This window comes from Monodelphis domestica, chromosome 4 (assembly GCF_027887165.1).
Source record: "Monodelphis domestica isolate mMonDom1 chromosome 4, mMonDom1.pri, whole genome shotgun sequence".
Lineage (NCBI taxonomy): Eukaryota > Metazoa > Chordata > Mammalia > Didelphimorphia > Didelphidae > Monodelphis > Monodelphis domestica.
The window spans coordinates 351,514,454-351,535,476 of NC_077230.1; the positions used below are offsets into that span (position 1 = coordinate 351,514,454).

Sequence of the window (21,023 nt, forward strand, 5' to 3'; positions counted from 1 at the left end):
TGTAAATAAAAAACTCGAAAGCGATCAAATAAAACCCCCAAGCAGAAAACCAAACTAGAAATCCTAAAAATTAAGGGAGAAATTAATAAAATAGAAAGCAATAGAACTATTGATTTAATAAATAAGACTAGAAGCTGTTACTTTGAATAAACAAACAAAATAGACAAAGTACTGGTCAATCTAATTAAAAAAAGGAAAGAAGAAAAGCAAATTAACAGCATCAAAGATGAAAAGGGGGACATCACCTCCAATTAAGAGGAAATCAAGGCAATCATTAAAAATTACTTTGCCCAATTATTTGGCAATAAATACAACAATCTAGGCAATATGGATGAATATATACAAAAATACAAACTGACTAGACTAACAGAAGAAGAAATAGAATTCTCAAATAATCCCATATCAGAAAATGAAATCCAACAGGCCATCAAAGAGCTCCCTAAGAAAAAATTCCCAGGGCTGGACAGATTCACAAGTGAATTCTATCAAACATTCAGAGAACAGTTAATCCCAATACTATACAAACTATTTGACATAATAAGCAAAGAGGGAATTCTAGCAGACTCCTTTTATGACACAAACATGGTACTGATTCCAAAACCAGGCAGATCAAAAATAGAGAAAGAAAATTATAGACCAATCTCCCTAATGAATATAGATGCAAAAATCTTAAATAGGATACTAGCAAAAAGACTCTAGCAAGTTATCAGAAGGGTCATCCACCATGATAAAGTAGGATTTATACCAGGGATGCAGGGCTGGTTCAATATTAGGAAAACCATCCACATAATCAACCATATCCACAAGCAAACCAACAAAAATCAAATGATTATTTCAATAGATGCAGAAAAAGCCTTTGATAAAATACAACATCCATTCATATGGAAAACACTAGAAAGCATAGGAATAGACAGGTTGTTCCTAAAAATAATAAATAGTATATATCTAAAACCATTAGCCAATATCATCTGCAATGGGGATAAACTAAATGCATTCCCAATAAGGTCAGGAGTGAAACAAGGATGCTCATTATCATCTCTACTATTTGACATTGTACTAGAAACATTAGCAGTAGCAATTAGAGAAGAATAAGAAATTGAAGGCATCAAAATAGGCAAGGAGGAGACCAAGTTATCGCTCTTTGAAGATGACATGATGGTCTACTTAAAGAATACTAGAGATTCAACCAAAAAGCCAATTGAAATAATCAACAACTTTAGCAAAGTTGCAGGATACAAAATAAACCTGCATAAGTCATCAGCATTTCTATACATCTTCAACATAGTTCAGCAGCAAAAACTAAAAAGAAAAATCCCATTCAAAATCACCTTAGACAAAATAAAATTCCTAGGAATCTATCTCCTGAGACAAACACAGGAACTATATGAACACAACTACAAAACACTCTCCACATAACTAAAACTAGACTTGAGCAATTGGAAAAACATTAACTGCTCATGGGTAGGACAAGCCAATATAGTAAAAATGAACATCCTACCCATACTTATCTATCTATTTAGTGCCATAGCCATAGAACTTCCAAAAAATTTCTTTATTGATTTAGAAAAAACCATAACAAAGTTCATTTGGAATAACAACGGATCAAGGATATCCAGGGAAATAATAAAAAAAAAATACAAAGGAAGGGGGCCTTGCAGTCCGAGACGTCAAACTGTATTACAAAGCAGCAGTCATCAAAACAATTTGGTACTGGCTAAGAGACAGAAAGGAGGATCAATGGAATAGACTTGGGGCAAGTGCCCTCAGCAAGACAATATATGAGAAACCCAAAGATCTCAGCTTTTGGGTCAAAAATCCACTATTTGTAAAAACTGCTGGAAAAACTGGAAGACAGTGTGGGAGAGATTAGGATTAGATCAACACCTCACACCCTACACCAAGATAAATTCAAAATGGGTGACTGACATGAACATAAAGAAGGAAACTATAAGTAAATTAGGTAAACACAGAATAGTATACGTGTCAGACCTTTGGGAAGGGAAAGACTTTAAAACCAAGCAAGACATAGAAAGAGTCACAAAATGTAAAATAAATAATTTCAACTACATCAAATTAAAAGCTTTTGTACAAACAAAACCAATATAACTAAAATCAAAAGGAAAGCAACAAATTGGGAAGCAATCTTCATAAAAACCTCTGACAAAGGTTTAATTACTCAAATTTACAAAGAGCTAAATCAATTGTACAAAAAATCAAGCCATTCTCCAATTGATAAATGGGCAAGGGATATGAACAGTGAGTTCTCAGCTAAAGAAATCAAAACTATTAATAAGCACATGAAAAAGTGCTCTACATCTCTTATAATCAGAGAGATGCAAATCAAAACAATTCTGAGGTATCACCTCACACTTAGCAGATTGGCTAACATGACAGCTATGGAAAGTAATGAATGCTGAAGGGGATGTGGCAAAGTAGGGACATTAATTCATTGCTGGTGGGGTTGTGAACTGATCCAACCATTCTGGAGGGTAATTTGGAATATGCCCAATGGGCGATAAAAGACAGTCTGCCCTTTTGATCCAGCCATAGCACTGCTGGGTTTTTACCCCAAAGAGATAATAAGGAAAAAGACTTGTACAAGAATATTCATAGCTGTGGTCTTTGTGGTGGCCAAAAATTGGAAAACAATGGATTGCACTTCAATTGGGGAATGGCTGAACAAATTGTGGTATATGTTGGTGATGGAATACTATTGTGCTCAAAGGAATAATAAAGTGGAGGAATTCCATGGAGACTGGAACAACCTCCAGGAAGTGATGCAGAGCGAGAGGAGCAGAACCAGGAGAACATTGTACACAGAGACTAATACACTGTGGTACAATCGAAGGTAATGGACTCCTCCACTAGGGACAATGCAATGTCTCTGAACAATCTGCAGGGATCTAAAAAACACTACCCACAAGCAGAGGATAAACTGTGGGAGTAAAAAACACTGATGAAAAGCAACTGCTTGACTACAGGGGCGGAGAGGAAATGACTGAGGAGAGACTCTAAATGAACACTCTAGTGCAAATACCAACAACATGGAAATGGGTTTGAACCAAGAACACATGTGAAACCCAGTGGAATTGTGTGCCAGCTATGGGAGAAGTGGTGGGATGAGGGCGGGGGGAGGAAAAGAAAATGATCATTGTTTCCAATGAATAATGTTTGTAAATAACCAAATAAAATAATGTTTAAAAAGCAAAAAGAAAATCATAAGCATTCACCATGATTATCACATCAATTTGTTCCTTTACTTAAGATGAGAAGAGTAGGGAAACAGGCAGTAAAGGTGAGAATGTTCTAAGCAAAAAAGGCTTCATTCTAGGTTACAAAGCTCTTTCTTTTATATATGGCCAGTCTGGAGTTCTTATCTGCAAACACTCTTAACAGAATGGTGAACAAAGTCAGGAATCTAGCCTGCTGGATATCTAGCCTATATATCTAGATCTCTGGACAAGATGCTGGCTCATTTGCATATGAACACCAAATGTTAAGGAAGCCATTATATATTTAACATATTCTGTTAAAATTAAATTAATAACTCCAGGTTCTTAGTTTCTATAATTTATTAATATTACTTGAAATAGAAAAAGCACATAGGTAGAGATTAAAACCTATTTCTAATCAAATTTTGACCATGTGACTCTCCACATGGCTATCTCAGTCACAGTCCTTATCACTGCTGTCCAAGGGCATAGAGAAAGCCCACTTCCTGGCATCCCTCTTTTATATGTTTTTTTTTCCTTTGGCCTGGCCCCAAAACCTTTATTTTCAGGTCATGTCCCTATGACTCTTCACCTGTGACCTGTATTTGGAATGTTCATGTGACATCCAGTCAAGCAATCTTCACTGTAATTCTATTGGGAGACAAGCATGTTAAAATCTCCCCACTTAGAATCTTGGGGAATTAACATGCCTAGTCTCCCCAATGAATTATTTCATATAACCAGCTTATACCTCTAAAGATTCTTTTACTAGAGATATATAAATATTAACATTACAATGGGGGAATTACAACAACTTGGGGATAAGAGGGAAAGTAAAGAGAATGAAAACAAAAATGATTGATAGATGCATTGACAAAAATGTCAATTGGGGGTATTCCCCGTTGGCATAAGAGTTTACATTCCAAATAAATGATATGGACTTCCGGTTAAGATGGCGGCTTAGAGAAAGCTGAAGTTCAGATCTCCGGAAAACCCTTCCCGACCGATCTCAAACTAGAAGCTCCTAAGGCGCCGAAATTCAAAACGATCAACAGCACAGACCCTGGGAACCCTCCTCCTGGACCTGGACCCGGTTCAAAAGGTACGGCTCCCCTTAAAAGCCAGAACCCGAGATCCCTCGGACCTCAGGGGTAGGAGCGCAGAGTCCAAGGCTCCCGGAAGCGGCAGCCGCGCCGGGCTCAGAGAGCAGGGTCTGAGGAACAACAACCCTCAGGGTCTTCTACCCAAGTCCCAGTCCAGGTGAAAGTTACTGCCTGGGGCCTCCGCTGCAAAGAGCTGGTCGGTCCGGGTGAAAGTTACTGCCTGGGGCCTCCGCTGCAGAGAGCTGGTCAAAACAACAGCAACCCTCAGGGCGGGCAAGACAGCCTCACGGGCTGGATCCTGCTATCCAAGTCTCAGTGAAAGTCTGTGCTCTCGGAGCTTGGGGAAGCGGCAGCCCATCCCCCCGCAGGCCGACGAAACAGCCTCACGGCCAGGGATTCTGAAGGCAACTTCCGGAAATCGAGCCAGGGGGAGAGTGTGGCCTCGTGGTCCGACCCTTCCATTCCAGTTCCAGTGAGGCATATTCAGTTTAACCCAGGGAACGCTCATAGAACCAACATCTGCCCAGGACTAAAGCCTCTGATCACCAGACAAAGACAAGAAAAGCCAATCCTCCACGTTCAGAGATGACAAACTCCACAGAAGCACAGAAGCCCCAAAATACCAAGAAAAATAAGAAGAAAGGGGCGACTCTGGACACATTCTATGGAGCCAAAATACAAAATACAGAGCAGATAGAAGAAGATATACAAGAAAATTCTCCAAAATCTTCCAAAGGAAATAGAAACTCTCCACAAACACATGAAGAATTTGAATCAGAAAGGACCAAAAAGATGGAAGCCCTCTGGGAGGAAAAGTGGGAAATGATGCAAAAGAAATTCACGCATCTACAAAACCAGTTTGACCAAACTGTAAAAGAAAACCAGGCTTTAAAGCAAGAACTAATAAAGCAAAGCCAAAACACCAAGAAATTAGAAGAGAACATAAAATATCTCACCGACAAGGTGATAGATCTGGAAAACAGGGGGAGAAGAGAAAATTTAAGAATAATTGGACTCCCAGAAAAGCCAGAAATAAACACCAAACTGGACATGGTGATACAAGATATAATCAAAGAAAATTGCCCAGAGATTCTAGAACAAGGGGGCAATACATCCACTGACAGAGCTCACAGAACACCTTCTACACTAAACCCCCAAAAGACAACTCCCAGGAATGTAATTGCCAAATTCCAAAGCTATCAAACAAAAGAAAAAATCCTACAGGAAGCCAGAAAAAGACAATTTAGATATAAAGGAATGCCAATCAGGGTCACACAAGACCTTGCAAGTTCTACGCTGAATGATCATAAGGCATGGAACATGATCTTCAGAAAGGCAAGAGAGCTGGGTCTCCAACCAAGAATCAGCTACCCAGCAAAACTGACTATATACTTCCAAGGGAAAGTATGGGCATTCAACAAAATAGAAGACTTCCAACTTTTTGCAAAGAAAAGACCAGAGCTCTGTGGAAAGTTTGATACCGAAAATCAAAGAGCAAGGAATACCTGAAAAGGTAAATACTAAGGAAAGGGGAAAAATGTTATCTTCTTTTACTCAAACTCTCTTCTATAAGGACTACATTTATATCAACCTATGTATACTAATATGTGGGGAAAATGTAATGTATAAATAGGGGGTAAAGAAAGACCAAATAGAATAATGGTTCTCACACAAAGATTCACAGGGGAAGGGGAGGGGAAGAAAACTCCTATAAGAAGGAGAGGAAGAGAGGGGGGGGTTTACTTAAACCTCAATCTCAGGGAAATCAACTCTGAGAGGGAAAAACATCCAGATCCATTGGGATCTTGAATTCTATCTTACCTAACAAGGGTAAGGAGAAGGGAAAACCAAGGGGGGGAGGGGGAGAGGGAGAACAAAAAGGGAGGGAAAGAGAGGGGGGAGGGGGAGGGAACAAAAAGGGAGGGACTAAAAAGGGAAACATCAAGGGAGGGGACAAGGGGGACTGATTCAAAGTAAATCACTGGACTAAAAGGTAGAGCCGAAGAAGAAAAGGTTAGAATTAGGGAAGGCAATCAAAATGCCAGGGAGTCCACAAATGACAATCATAACTTTGAACGTGAATGGGATGAACTCACCCATAAAACGTAGACGAATAGCTGAATGGATTAGAATCCAAAACCCTACCATATGTTGTCTTCAAGAAACACACATGAGGCGGGTTGACACCCACAAGGTCAGAATTAAAGGATGGAGTAAGACCTTCTGGGCCTCAACTGATAGAAAGAAGGCAGGAGTGGTAATCATGATATCTGATAAAGCCAATGCAAAAATAGACCTGATCAAAAGGGATAGGGAAGGTAATTATATTTTGTTAAAAGGGACTCTAGACAATGAGGAAATATCATTAATCAACATGTATGCACCAAATAATATAGCACCCAAATTTCTAATGGAGAAACTAGGAGAATTGAAGGAAGAAATAGACAATAAAACCATACTAGTGGGAGACTTAAACCAACCATTATCAAATTTAGATAAGTCAAATCAAAAAATAAATAAGAAAGAGGTAAAAGAAGTGAATGAAATCTTAGAAAAATTAGAATTAATAGACATATGGAGAAAAATAAATAGGGATAAAAAGGAATACACCTTCTTCTCAGCACCACATGGCACATTCACAAAAATTGACCATACATTAGGTCACAGAAACATAGCACACAAATGCAAAAAAGCAGAAATAATGAATGCAGCCTTCTCAGATCACAAGGCAATAAAAATAATGATTAGTAATGGTACATGGAAAACCAAATCTAAAACCAATTGGAAATTAAACAATATGATACTCCAAAACCGTTTAGCTAAAGAAGAAATCATAGAAACAATTAATAATTTCATCAAGGAAAATGACAATGGCGAAACATCCTTTCAAACCTTTTGGGATGCAGCCAAAGCGGTAATCAGAGGCAAATTCATATCCCTGAAAGCTCATATTAACAAACAAGGGAGAGCAGAGATCAATCAATTGGAAATGCAATTGAAAAAACTCGAAAGCGATCAAATTAAAAACCCCCAGCAGAAAACCAAATTAGAAATCCTAAAAATTAAGGGAGAAATTAATAAAATCGAAAGTGATAGAACTATTGATTTAATAAATAAGACAAGAAGCTGGTACTTTGAAAAAACAAACAAAATAGACAAAGTACTGGTCAATCTAATTAAAAAAAGGAAGGAAGAAAAGCAAATTCACAGCATTAAAGATGAAAAGGGGGACAGCACCTCCAATGAGGAGGAAATTAAGGCAATCATTAGAAATTACTTTGCCCAATTATATGGCAATAAATACACCAATTTAGGAGAAATGGATGAATATATACAAAAATACAAACTGCCTAGACTAACAGAAGAGGAAATAGAATTCTTAAATAATCCCATATCAGAAATTGAAATCCATCAAGCCATCAAAGAATTTCCTAAGAAAAAATCCCCAGGGCCTGATGGATTCACCTGTGAATTCTATCAAACATTCAGAGAACAGTTAACCCCAATACTATACAAACTATTTGACATAATAAGCAAAGAGGGAGTTCTACCAAACTCCTTTTACGACACAAACATGGTACTGATTCCAAAACCAGGCAGGTCAAAAACAGAGAAAGAAAACTATAGACCAATCTCCCTAATGAATATAGATGCAAAAATTTTAAATAGGATACTAGCAAAAAGACTCCAGCAAGTGATCAGAAGGATCATTCACCATGATCAAGTAGGATTCATACCAGGGATGCAGGGCTGGTTCAACATTAGGAAAACCATCCACATAATTGACCACATCAACAAGCAAACTAGCAAGAACCACATGATTATCTCAATAGATGCAGAAAAAGCCTTTGATAAAATACAACACCCATTCCTATTAAAAACACTAGAAAGCATAGGAATAGAAGGGTCATTCCTAAAAATAATAAACAGTATATATCTAAAACCAACAGCTAATATCATCTGCAATGGGGATAAACTAGATGCATTCCCAATAAGATCAGGAGTGAAACAAGGATGCCCATTATCACCTCTACTATTTGACATTGTACTAGAAACACTAGCAGTAGCAATTAGAGAAGATAAAGAAATTGAAGGCATCAGAATAGGCAAGGAGGAGACCAAGTTATCACTCTTTGCGGATGACATGATGGTCTACTTAAAGAATCCTAGAAATTCAACCAAAAAGCTAATTGAAATAATCAACAACTTTAGCAAAGTTGCAGGATACAAAATAAACCCACATAAATCATCAGCTTTTCTATATATCTCCAACACAGCTCAGCAGCAAGAACTAGAAAGAGAAATCCCATTCAAAATCACCTTAGACAAAATAAAATACCTAGGAATCTATCTCCCAAGACAAACACAGGAACTATATGAACACAACTACAAAACACTCGCCACACAACTAAAACTAGACTTGAACAATTGGAAAAACATTAACTGCTCATGGATAGGACGAGCCAATATAATAAAAATGACCATCCTACCCAAACTTATTTATCTATTTAGTGCCATACCCATTGAACTACCAAAATACTTCTTCACTGATTTAGAAAAAACCATAACAAAGTTCATTTGGAAGAACAAAAGATCAAGGATATCCAGGGAAATAATGAAAAAAAACACATATGATGGGGGCCTTGCAGTCCCAGACCTCAAACTATATTACAAAGCAGCAGTCATCAAAACAATTTGGTACTGGCTAAGAAACAGAAAGGAAGATCAGTGGAATAGACTGGGGGAAAACGACCTCAGCAAGACAGTATACGATAAACCCAAAGATCTCAGCTTTTGGGACAAAAATCCACTATTCGATAAAAACTGCTGGGAAAATTGGAAGACAGTGTGGGAGAGACTAGGAATAGATCAACACCTCACACCCTACACCAAGATAAATTCAAAATGGGTGAGTGACTTAAACATAAAGAAGGAAACCATAAGTAAATTGGGTAAACACAGAATAGTATACATGTCAGACCTTTGGGAGGGGAAAGGCTTTAAAACCAAGCAAGATATAGAAAGAATCACAAAATGTAAAATAAATAATTTTGACTACATCAAACTAAAAAGCTTTTGTACAAACAAAACCAATATAACTAAAATCAGAAGGGAAACAACAAATTGGGAAAAAATCTTCATAGAAACCTCTGACAAAGGTTTAATTACTCATATTTATAATGAGCTAAATCAATTGTACAAAAAATCAAGCCATTCTCCAATTGATAAATGGGCAAGGGAAATGGATAGGCAGTTCTCAGATAAAGAAATCAAAACTATTAACAAGCACATGAAGAAGTGTTCTACATCTCTTATAATCAGAGAGATGCAAATCAAAACAACTCTGAGGTATCACCTCACACCTAGCAGATTGGCTAACATAACAGCAAAGGAAAATAATGAATGCTGGAGGGGATGTGGCAAAGTAGGGACATTAATTCATTGCTGGTGGAGTTGTGAACTGATCCAACCATTCTGGAGGGCAATTTGGAACTATGCCCAAAGGGCGACAAAAGAATATCTACCCTTTGACCCAGCCATAGCACTGCTGGGTCTGTACCCCAAAGAGATAATGGACACAAAGACTTGTACAAAAATATTCATAGCTGCGCTCTTTGTGGTGGCCCAAAACTGGAAAACGAGGGGATGCCCATCAATTGGGGAATGGCTGAACAAACTGTGGTATATGTTGGTGATGGAATACTATTGTGCTCAAAGGAATAATAAAGTGGAGAAGTTCCATGGAGACTGGAACAACCTCCAGGAAGTGATGCAGAGCGAGAGGAGCAGAACCAGGAGAACATTGTACACAGAGACTAATACACTGTGGTATAATCGAACGTAATGGACTTCTCCATTAGGGGCGGTGTAATGTCCCTGAACAACTTTCAGGGATCCAGGAGAAAAAAAACACCATTCATAAGCAAAGGATAAACTATGGGAGTGGAAACACCGAGAAAAAGCAACTGCCTGAATACAGAGGTTGAGGGGACATGACAGAGGATAGACTTTAAATGAACACTCTAATGCAAATACTATCAACAAAGCAATGGGTTCAAATCAAGAAAATATCTAATGCCCAGTGGACTTACGCGTCGGCTATGGGGGGTGGGGGGGAGGAAAAGAAAATGATCTATGTCTTTAACGAATAATGCTTGGAAATGATCAAATAAAATATATTAAAAAAAAAAGTCAGAGACCAAATAAATGATATGTTCAACCTCCTTCATTCAGTTCACTATATCCCAAAGATCACTCTGAATATTTTGATGCAGTGTGTGGTTTTGGCAGGCATCCTTATGACACCTTCTGCAAAAGATCTGCTTTCTTGATTCAGGGTTTTGGTGATTTTCTTTTCCTAAAATTTCCCCAAAAGATTTTAAACCTTTGATTTTAGGATAATTATATAATCCCCCCTGAGGAGAGTGTTGACCAACACCAGAATCAACCCGGGACACATGGCTGAGTTATATATGTGAATCGATTGTAAAAAAAAACAAAAAAACAAAAAAAACAAATGAAAGAGAAAAATTAAATTCTGGATAAAAAATACATACATACATACATACATATATGTACATATATACATAAATATATAAATCTCACTTGCATAAAATTATGAGTAAAAAAGAATAAACCTGTAACAGGTCCTTGAATCACCAGCAAGGTCCAATTAAAGTGATTTATGTCCTACAAGCCTGTGGAACAATTGCAGCAATGTTGCACTTACCCTACAGAAAATTGCCATATTATAAAAGAGAAGGGACTAGATTCTGAAATAAAAGGTAAAGCTTCCTGAGGCGAGAGAAGCTTTAAGGTAGGAAGATAGAAGAAGGATAGAAGTTTTGGATACCACGAGGGGGATGGCAGAGCCAAATTCTAGATATGAGGTGGCAGGAATGAGTCAGAAATCCAGGCCTTATTAATTATCAATGAGCCACAGCAATACTCTGATCAGTGGACTACTCAGAAGGCTTATACCATCCAGTGATCCAAACTTAATACCACACAGGTCAGAGAGATGATAGAGAAAAGAAAGTGCCTGGACGAAGGCCAGGTCCCAGGTGAGAGAGACAGAGAAGGATTAAAGATGGAGCTTGGCCAGAGGCCAAGCTCTAGCAAGGACAGACATCAGTGAGAGCTGAGATCCAAGTGAGTAAGAGAGGGAAGAGAGAAGGCGGAGCATACTGTGGCTGTATTTAATCTCTTTGATATGCAAATATACACAATACATAGGGATGGTTATCATTGGTCAATGACAAGGTATAGGTGTGGTTTCTCTTAACCAGGTGAACACAAAGAAACCTGTTTTCCCGCCTAACCTGGGGGAAGTTGGGGTCAAGGGTCAGAGGCTTTCCTAGCCAAGTGCAAGACTGAGCATGCTCAAGACTGAGCATGCTCTCTTCTAAGACAATCTGTACATACTAACTGTTTCCCTTGCCCCTAGACAGGTGTGGACTGCTACAAAAGGGAAGTTCAATTCCCTGGTGTGGAAAGGAAACAAGACTGACAGTTTGTGGGGGAAGGGGCCAACTGGGAGTGGCAGTTGGGTCTTGTGACTAGCACTTCCTTCCTACCTGGTGGGACTTGCTTCCGGGGTGTTGGAGCTTGTTCAGCCCAGTCTGGAGTGGTGTGCCTTTTCTTGGTTCAGCCAGAAGACACAGGCTTCTGAAGGTTAGACCTGTTCTTGTTTGCTTTCTATCTACTGCTAAGATTCTGAATTATACAAAACTGGACTGATATAGAGTAGACGGGAGTGGGACAAACCCTCCCCCAGCCTCTGGGGTCTGTCCTCAGGTCTGAAGCTGAGAAAAACTCCAATTCCAACTGGTTATTAAACTTTATATTATTTGAATTAGCAGTCAGATAAGTGGACTATCTTTTCTGGTCATAGAGGGAGCTGAATTTCAGTTCAGTCATTCTACAACAAACAGTCCTTATCGAACCCCTGCTATTTCCTCTCAGCAGGGGGCATCTCCCTCCCTTGCAACACCAAGCAATATACCCTCTCTCTCTCCTTAACTCCTCCATACCCTGCTACAAACCTCCCATTATCCCCCATTTTTCCAATCCTATTTCCTTTCCCAATATATATTACACTGGTCTGATTTTACCTTCAATCTTAAGGATAGGGGAGTCCAAATGTAAGCCAAATGAAGGCACTTGTAGGAAACTGGCACAGGGAAGTTCAGTGTCTAAAGTTAAATAGCCCTTTCCTCAAAACTCAAAACAAAGCATCTGTCTTGGTGCAGATCCTCATCAGTCCCACAAGAATTTTTGGTCTCCTTGACCTTGTACTTCTTGGGACTGTGCAGTGGCTCTTTTGTGATTCCTTCTTCAGAAATTAGGCACAATTATTAGTAAAAGGCCCATAATACTTAACAATCAGTGGCAGGTAATTAGGACTTACTGGTGATTCAAGAACTGGTTACAGGCTTATTAACCGGGGGCTTTTTTATATCTGGGGGAGGGGGGCTTATCTAGCCAAGAGTCCTTGGTCCTGGGAGCCAGTTGCTCTATACCAGATTTTGAAAGGACATGATTATCATTTTTTCCCTTTGGGGAAACGTTTGAGAAGGACATGGGGGGAAAGGGTACTATTAAATTCTTGGAGAAAGCTGGGTTCTTCTGGAGTAATTAAGAATAGAGAGATTCCTAGGATCTCATATTTTTACTTTCTCATTCTTTCAGTTAAAGAAGTTTACAGTGACCCATTCTTAAGCAATGAAATGAAAAAGCAGGTAATTTTTTTCAAGGTTTGGGAAACATTAGAACATATTAAAATGCTTCTTGGGTATCTTCTCTAGGTATTTTTACTAACCACACAAAAAGTTTTGAATCTCTGCTCAGTGTATGGTAGCCAATTTTGGAGACAAGAATATCTGTATCCATTTTAAGATGTGCTACTTACTAGAAGTGCTATTTATCACTTACATGATCTTGGACAAGTCCTTTCCTTCATCAATAAACATCAAAGGTTTGGTTAAGTTACAAATCTTATGATCCTCAGCTCAGTGGGTTTAAGGATTGCTATGGATATAAAAGAAATGAATATCTCTTCTGTATTTGTTAAATCTTTCTTATGTAGTGTTTCCAGCTCAGTCTCAATCTGTCTAGAAAATTGCCTGTTTTTCCTCTACCTCCCTGAACCCTGGATCTGTCACTTTTCTTTCCTGTGTCTGATGAGTTCTCACTTGGTCTCCTCATAGACGTAGGGACTGTGCTGATCTGAACCACAATGGGAAGACCCTAGACGCTTTGTCTACTAGTATAGACAATTCTCTTTTCTCCCAGTGAATGGGAGTAAGGAATGTTATTTTGTTTTTCTTGCCATCCAATCCGGCTTAACTTCAAGATTGATAGCAGTTGTCAGCTTATATCTATGCTGAAAGTTGCTTTAAATGGGACTGTTCACAAAAATCTCTCAATTACCCTGTAACTGTGTCTGAAATTGTTCCAATAAATGTTCATTTCTTGAAATAATGATAGATTTTCCCTCAAATTTTCAAGAGCTTTCTTTTAAAATAAAAATAACTCCAGGAGAAAGAAACACACTTTAATCCTTTGTATCTGTTCCTATCTTTTGAGGATTTAGTTACATTCTCTTTCCATTTTCATAGGCTCCTAGGTTGTTAACGATAACCAGCCCCAACATGTGTTTTTTTTTTTTAAGAAGCTAAAGCTTAGAAAGGGAAAATATATTTTTTTTCCATATCATCTAAGTGAATGACAGATTTTCCAATTATGTGAGCCAAATGGTATCAAAGTTGAGGTAGGTCCAAAGGAGGTGGTTAGGTAAAACAAGTGACAAACATTTCCAACTACTCAGTTTTGATAGAAGTTGGTCCTGGAGTGTTGATATTTAAGGAGTAAGGGACATAACAGATTGATGACTTTATAAAACTTCTTTTGGTTATAAACTGAGAATGTGATCAAGAACATTAGAGCTAGAGGAATTTTGGTAGTCATCTAGTCTAACTTCTTATTTTTTCATAGATCATGGGCTATATATTGAATATAATTATGTATTAGTTATATGTTGATTCAATCCCTTAATCCATCTTAAGTCTAACATTATTCTTCATTGATGTGATATATAAGAATTTTCTTGTTCTACCTTTTTATATGGATATGAGGAACAGAAATCTAGTCATCAAACTCTACTAGAAGTCACAATTTAGTTACTTTTATTTATTAAGGGGCTGACTGAGACCAAAGTCATCACAGTTACATTGTAGGACCTGAATCTAGGTCACTTCAAATATATGATGTTCTTCACTGTGGGGAAAGGGAATCCATGGTCCTCTTCATGGCTCTGCTACAGGTTTTGAATGAAGTTGAAGGAGCTTTGCATTCCCTAAATAATCAAATCTTGGTTTGATAACATAGTGATAACATATGATAACAATAGTGATTGATAATGACATTGAATACAGCTCTTTAAAGTTAACAAATTGTTTTTCATGCAATAATCCCATGATGTAGCATCATACAGCATTAACCTCAGTTTGTTTTAGTTTTTGTTCAGTTATTTCAGTTGTATTTGATTCTTTATGACCCTATATGGAAGTTTCTTGGCAGAGCCACTGGAAGGGTTTGCCATTTCCTTTTCCAGCTCATTTTACAGATGAGGAACTGAGTCAAACAGGGTTAAATGATTTGTCCAGGGATACACATCTAGTAAGCCTCTGGGGTCAGATTTGAAGTAAAAACGATGAGTTTTCCTGATTTCAGGCCTATCTCCCTATTCAATGCCCCACCTAACTAACTGTACCTGATGCTCAAATGTATTAAATAACTTTACAGAATGAAAGATTCTAAGAGTTGGAAGGAACCTGAGATGTGAGGTCATCTAGCTTAACTTGTACCTGAACTGGAATCCCCTTTAAAATGTCCTTTTGAAAAAGAGGACAATTTGCCTCCTCTTGAAGCCCACTTGTTATATAAAACTTGTCACTCATGCTACAATTTGGGATAGCTTTAATTGTTATGAAGTTAAAAAAAACCTGTCAACCAGAATCTTGCATTTCTGCAACCTCTATCCATTGTTCTTAGTTTTGATTAGAAAATCAAGCAGAATTCAATTTAATTCAACACGAGTTTATTTATGATCTAATAATTATAAGGAATTGTATTAGAAGGATGATAGTGACAGAGTTTGAACTAGAAAAAGAAAACTCAAAAGTTATCTACATCTACCAAGTCAAAGGACAGTGATACCCAAACAAGTTTAATTTGCCCAGTTTTAACCAGGAAACAGGGGCAGAATTTGAATCAAGATTATCTGACTCCAAATCTATTTTTCTCTCCACTGTACCATGAATGCTTAATTCAAAGACAAAATGAATAATACAAGAAAAATGATTTTTGCCTCCCAAGAGCTTATATTCTATGAAAAAGGATAATATCTCTTCTATGAGACCCTTTCAAATATTTTATTGTAGACCCCCCCAAAATAATAGATTCTCCTTTAAGCCAGTCTACCTCTTCCTTAAATCAGTGACCCCAACCTTTTAAGATATAAAATAACCTAGAGAAAGAGCTATATTTACCTTTAATGACAGGGATTCTCATACAGGTCATGGTATCATAGGATCAGAGATTTAGAGATTAATTTGGATCTTAAAGGCCACCATTTTGAACTAGATCATTTTACAAATAATAAAACTGAGGCATCCAAAGGTTAAATGACTTGTCTAAGGACATAGAACTTGCAAATATCTAAAGTGGAATGTGAACCCACTTCATCCTGATTGCATGGCCAACCCATTATAAATCCTAGGAGGTTATATTCTCTCCCTAAATCATGAAATCAAAGAATTTTTTAAAGCACCAACTTGTGTGTTTCTAGAATTCTTTACTCCTTCAGACTTTTTGTAAAGTCATGCAACAAATTATATATGATGTCATTTGATTCTCACAACTATCCTGGGGAAGAGATTACAAATATAATTTGTTTCCCTATTTTATAAGTGAGAGACTTGAAATTCAGAGAGTAATTTGCTTGTGACTAAATGATTTAGATCTAGAAAAGACCTCAAAACAATCTAGTTCAATCCTCTAATTTTACACTTGTGGGAATTGAAGTCCCAGGAGGTTACCTAATTTGCCCAAGGTCAAACAGTAGTTAATTTTAGATGGATCATTTGAAACCAGGTTTTTTTACATCAAGTTACTGATTTTTCCACTTTACTATTCTGATATTTCTGATGGATGTAATTATGAAGATGAATGATTAAATGACCTGCAATTTCCAAGTGGTTGAGAGGAAACCATCATGGAGACAGAGGATGTCAGCTGTTGCTAACAACCTGAACCTCCTTACCACAGATAATCTTGAACATGGCCTGTACCCGGGACCGGATCTGCTTGGTTTTAGCAGCATAGATGAGAGGATTGATGACAGGAGGTAGCATTAGATAGACATTGCCCATAAGCACATGTACAATGGGGTTAAGGCTGTTCCCAAAGCGGTGCACCACAGATAGACCAATTAGTGGCACATAAAATGCTAGAACCACACCAATATGGGAGACACATGTTCCAAAGGCCTTTGCCCGTTCTGCCCGGGATGGCAACCGGAGCACGGTACGTATAATCAGGAAGTAAGAGAGTGAGATGAGCACAACATCAACACCCATAACGAGCAAGATGGCAGTCAATCCATAAACCACATTGGGCATGGTGTCAGCATAGGCAAGCTTCATCATGTCTTGGTGCACACAGTAGGAATGGGTTAAGGTGTTTGAACCACAGAAATGAAGCCTCTTGATGAGCAAAGGTAGTGGAAGGAAGAAAAGGGAGCCCCTCACCACAGCTACCATGCCAATCCGAGCTGTGAAAGTGTTGGTGAGCACAGCCCCATGCCGAAGTGGGTGACAGATGGCTACGTAGCGGTCAAAGGCCATGGCCAAAAGTATAGTGGACTCAATGGCTGAAAGAGCATGGATAAAGAACATCTGAGTGAGACATAGGTCAAAGGCGATCTCCTGAGAGTTGAACCAGAATAGAGCAAGGATCTTGGGCATTGTGAAGGTAGAGAGGGCCAGGTCAATAGCTGCCAGCATGCAAAGGAAAAGGTACATAGGAGCATGAAGACTATGTTCTGTTCTCACAATGAAAACCACTGTGCAGTTGCCCAGCATTGCTATAACATACATGGACAGGAGAGGGAAGGCTATCCAGAACTGGGCAGCTTCCAGTCCTGGGAGACCTATAAGAATAAAAGTTGTGTGGGTGAAATTGCAGGGGTTCATAGTTGGTAGTAAGAGACAGAGTCTGAAGAAGGGGGCAAGATCACAGTGCCTGTGGGAGACAGAAGGAAATAATCAGGTAGGACAGACCCAGCTACCTCTTTCCAATGCTCCTTCATCTCCTTCTATAATCTGTCATTTCCTTCTTTTATGATCCTAGAACCCTTAGGAGAATCATGGAGAATAGTGTTAGATGAACCAATTCTTACTAAAATATGGACCTAACTTTTCAGCTTCCCATAGTCATTTTTCAAACAATGGTAGCTCAAAGAAAGAAATGTTGGTGTCAGATGAACCAATTCTTACTGAAATAGGGATCTAACATATTAGCCTCCCATAGTCAGTTTTTAAATAATTGTAGCTCAAAGAAAGAAACATTGATGCTTTCTTCAGAGGAAAGAACATCTAACAGGTCATTTTTAGGCACTGGGTCACTTAGATGAAGGAGAGGATTTGAGGAATGGATACTGGCACTTTTTATACACTGGCTTCTGTTTTCTGTGTTGGTATTTGGAGTGTGTTGTCCTCTGTATATAGTCAAAAGCACACAGCTATAATTCAGCTTATGTTAAGAAGGGTCTACCTGTAAGAATTCCTAGGTATCCACGGCTGTAAAATGCCAGCTATTCCATGTATGGAATCATAGATGGAAGATTGCTCACATTTCAACTGCTGTCCATTCTCATGACTTCCATCCAATGAAGAGACTGAACTTCATAGTCTTTCACAGCAAGCTCCTATTTGTTCTCCCTAGCTCTAGTGTATCATAGAGGTGATGGCAATATTTATCTTTCTAAAGCACTGTTTGATCATTTCACTCTCCTGTTCAAACACACAAACAAAAATGGTTATCTCAAAAAGTGTGCAGGTTCGGAAACCTAGAGAATACGATGTCCAGTTGGGATTGCATCTTTGCAATATCTACACATTATCTTCTAAGACCATATGCTTTTTGTGGAAAAGAGAATCAAAATGACATCACTGGGTTATGTATTCTGATTCACCCATAATTTGGATTTAAGTGAAGCCAAGTTGCACAGAATAGTTGGTCTCTCTCTCTCTTCTGGGGGCATCAAAGCCCAATTGCAAGGCAAAAGTCAATATGACTGATTATGGTCTCAGATGTGCCTACTTCTCTATATTCATGGCTGTTTAGAACAAATTGTTTTCATCTGCTCCATCCACCAGAGGAAGTCTTCCCCTACCAGAGATAGAGATACTGACTTACTCACTGATGGGTTTGAGACCTGTTGGTTATCCTCAATATGGTTTAGTTAACCCATGGAGGTAGTTTGCCAGGGTATGGCCACTGTGCATGTTACAACTTCTTGGGGCCATGGGTAAGAGTTGGATGATAGGTGGATACCAAAGGTAATAATAATAATAATAATAATAATAATAATAATAATAATAAGCAGTCTCTAAAAGGGTTCAATAAGTCCTCACACCAGAGGTGCTGGTCTTCTCTCAATATCCTATATACTCCCTGATTCTTTTTCTAAAGAACTGACAGTCAGTATTGGTCTAGCACAGGGATTTCATATATGTTTATCAAGTTTATTTGAAATCAATTTGTCCCCTATTAAGAATTCTCTTCCCACTGGTCCCAATTGCCTCTTTCTCCCTCCTGTGATAGTTTGAACCAGATTTCTTTGATCCTCCCCTAGAACTAGATGAAGCCTCCTCAATGGCCTTTTTCAGGCCTTTCCATGTTGTTTCTTCCTATAGTGATGAAGAAAGATGCCTGCTCTTCCTATTGTCACCAGGAAGGCAGAAGACACTTAGGTTCTTGTATTCAGAAAAATAATGTTTTAATTCATTAGTATATTATCATATCATATAATTCACCCTCTGAGCATTCTTCCTTTTTTGAATTCTTCCCCAAATGATATAACCACAGAAGTGCTTTCTTTTGATATTCCCAAATTGTCCCTGGCTCTTTATTATCTTCTTCTTTCTAGCTATCAGTCTCCAAGTTGCCAGAGATTTAGATGGAGAGTGGGGACCCAGATGTGGCCTCTATTCCCTGGAGCCTAAAAGAAAGACAACAAACTCTAACAGCTTCCAGGATCAAAGCTTGGGAAAGAAAATACATGCATTCCTGATGAGAAAGTTTCAAGCCCTTTTAAAAAAACAGCAACAACAACAACAACAACAAAACAAACCCCTTACCTTCTGTCCTAGACTATTGGCTCCAAAGCAGAAGAGTGGTAAGGACTAGGCAACAGGGTTAAGTGACTTCCAAGGGTCACACAGCTCCAGTGAGTCCCCTATCTACCCACAAGTCACAGCCCTGTCTTACCAGGAAAGGAGATGCAAGGAAGATTGGTTCTCACCTTTCTGAAGTGCTGCAGGTGCCATTCAGCCTGGAGGCAGGAGTAAAAATGAAATAACCTTTGCAGGTCTCTTTCAGTACTAGGGTTTCAGCATATACTTCCATATCCTTGTCTCTGAGCTGCTGCTGCTCTTAGAATCCCTTCCTGTATTTGTGTAGCTGTAATGGAAGATCCTGGCATTTTGCCTCAAAGAAGAAAGGTTAGAGATAAAATGAAGGAAAATCTCCAGATGGCAGAATTGGGGCATTTGGAAAAGAGAGGGATTAAGAGATGTTTAAGAGTTCTCAGGGACTTTCCATAGAACCATTCAGTGCCAGAAGGACTCTTAGGGATCAGACAATTCAAATTCCCTCCCAGCCTTCAAAATTTGAGAAACATTGTGGTGGATTGGATAGACTGATGGAAAAACAAGAGTTCAAATCCTGTGTAAAGCACTTCTTTATTCTGTGACCATGAGCAAACTGTTTAACCTCTCAGCCTCAGTTTGTTCATCTGTAAAACAAGTATAACATCATCTACTTGACAGGGCTATTGTAAACCTCAAAAAAACTACTGTATGTAAGGTGTTTTTGTAAACCTTAAAGTATTATGCAAATGCAAGCTATTATTATTTTTCATTTGCCACAGAATATTGTAATGGAAATTATATAATGTAGAACTATTATATATAAAGTATATATAATTAAATATAATTAACACAATATACTTAGATAATATATTAATGTAATATATTATATTTTTGTTATTATTTACATATTTTATTACCTTAATATGATAGAAATAAATTTATAATCTAATACTAACATTGGCAATAATGGTATTTATAATATTATGTATTATGTACTATATATTATACAATATAAACTATATATTATATTATAATAATTGTGTCATATTATTATAATTATTAGCACAGGATGAGGCCTAGGATGAACTTAACAAATGGTTTCTAATTGGTTTATTCATAACAACAATATAAACAACAATAATGATAATAGAAATAGCTTCCATTTATATAGAGCTTTGTATTTTACCTATGTTACCTAATTTCATCCTCACAACACACCTAGTCGATGGGTGCTATTATGAATCCCATTTATGGAGGCAAAAAGGTAGAGA

General features: G+C 38.0%; 2 protein-coding genes across 2 annotated transcripts in view; one reads left to right on the top strand and one right to left on the bottom strand.

Moving 5' to 3' along the window:
- The window catches only part of LOC100015564 (olfactory receptor 51F2-like), a 171,396-nt gene that overhangs the window by 119,980 nt on the left and 30,393 nt on the right, over positions 1-21,023 (top strand). The gene's annotated exons all lie outside the window — the stretch shown is intronic.
- Positions 16,609-17,574, bottom strand: LOC100019021 (olfactory receptor 51E2). The gene has a single exon (XM_001371969.4). It carries the CDS (start codon positions 17,569-17,571, stop codon positions 16,609-16,611), a length of 963 nt encoding a protein of 320 aa, XP_001372006.3. The 5' UTR covers positions 17,572-17,574.

Coding starts and splice junctions, on each gene's coding strand:
- LOC100019021 (XM_001371969.4), bottom strand. CDS start 17,571: ATGAACCCCTGCAATTTCACCCACACAACTTTTATTCTTATAGGTCTC.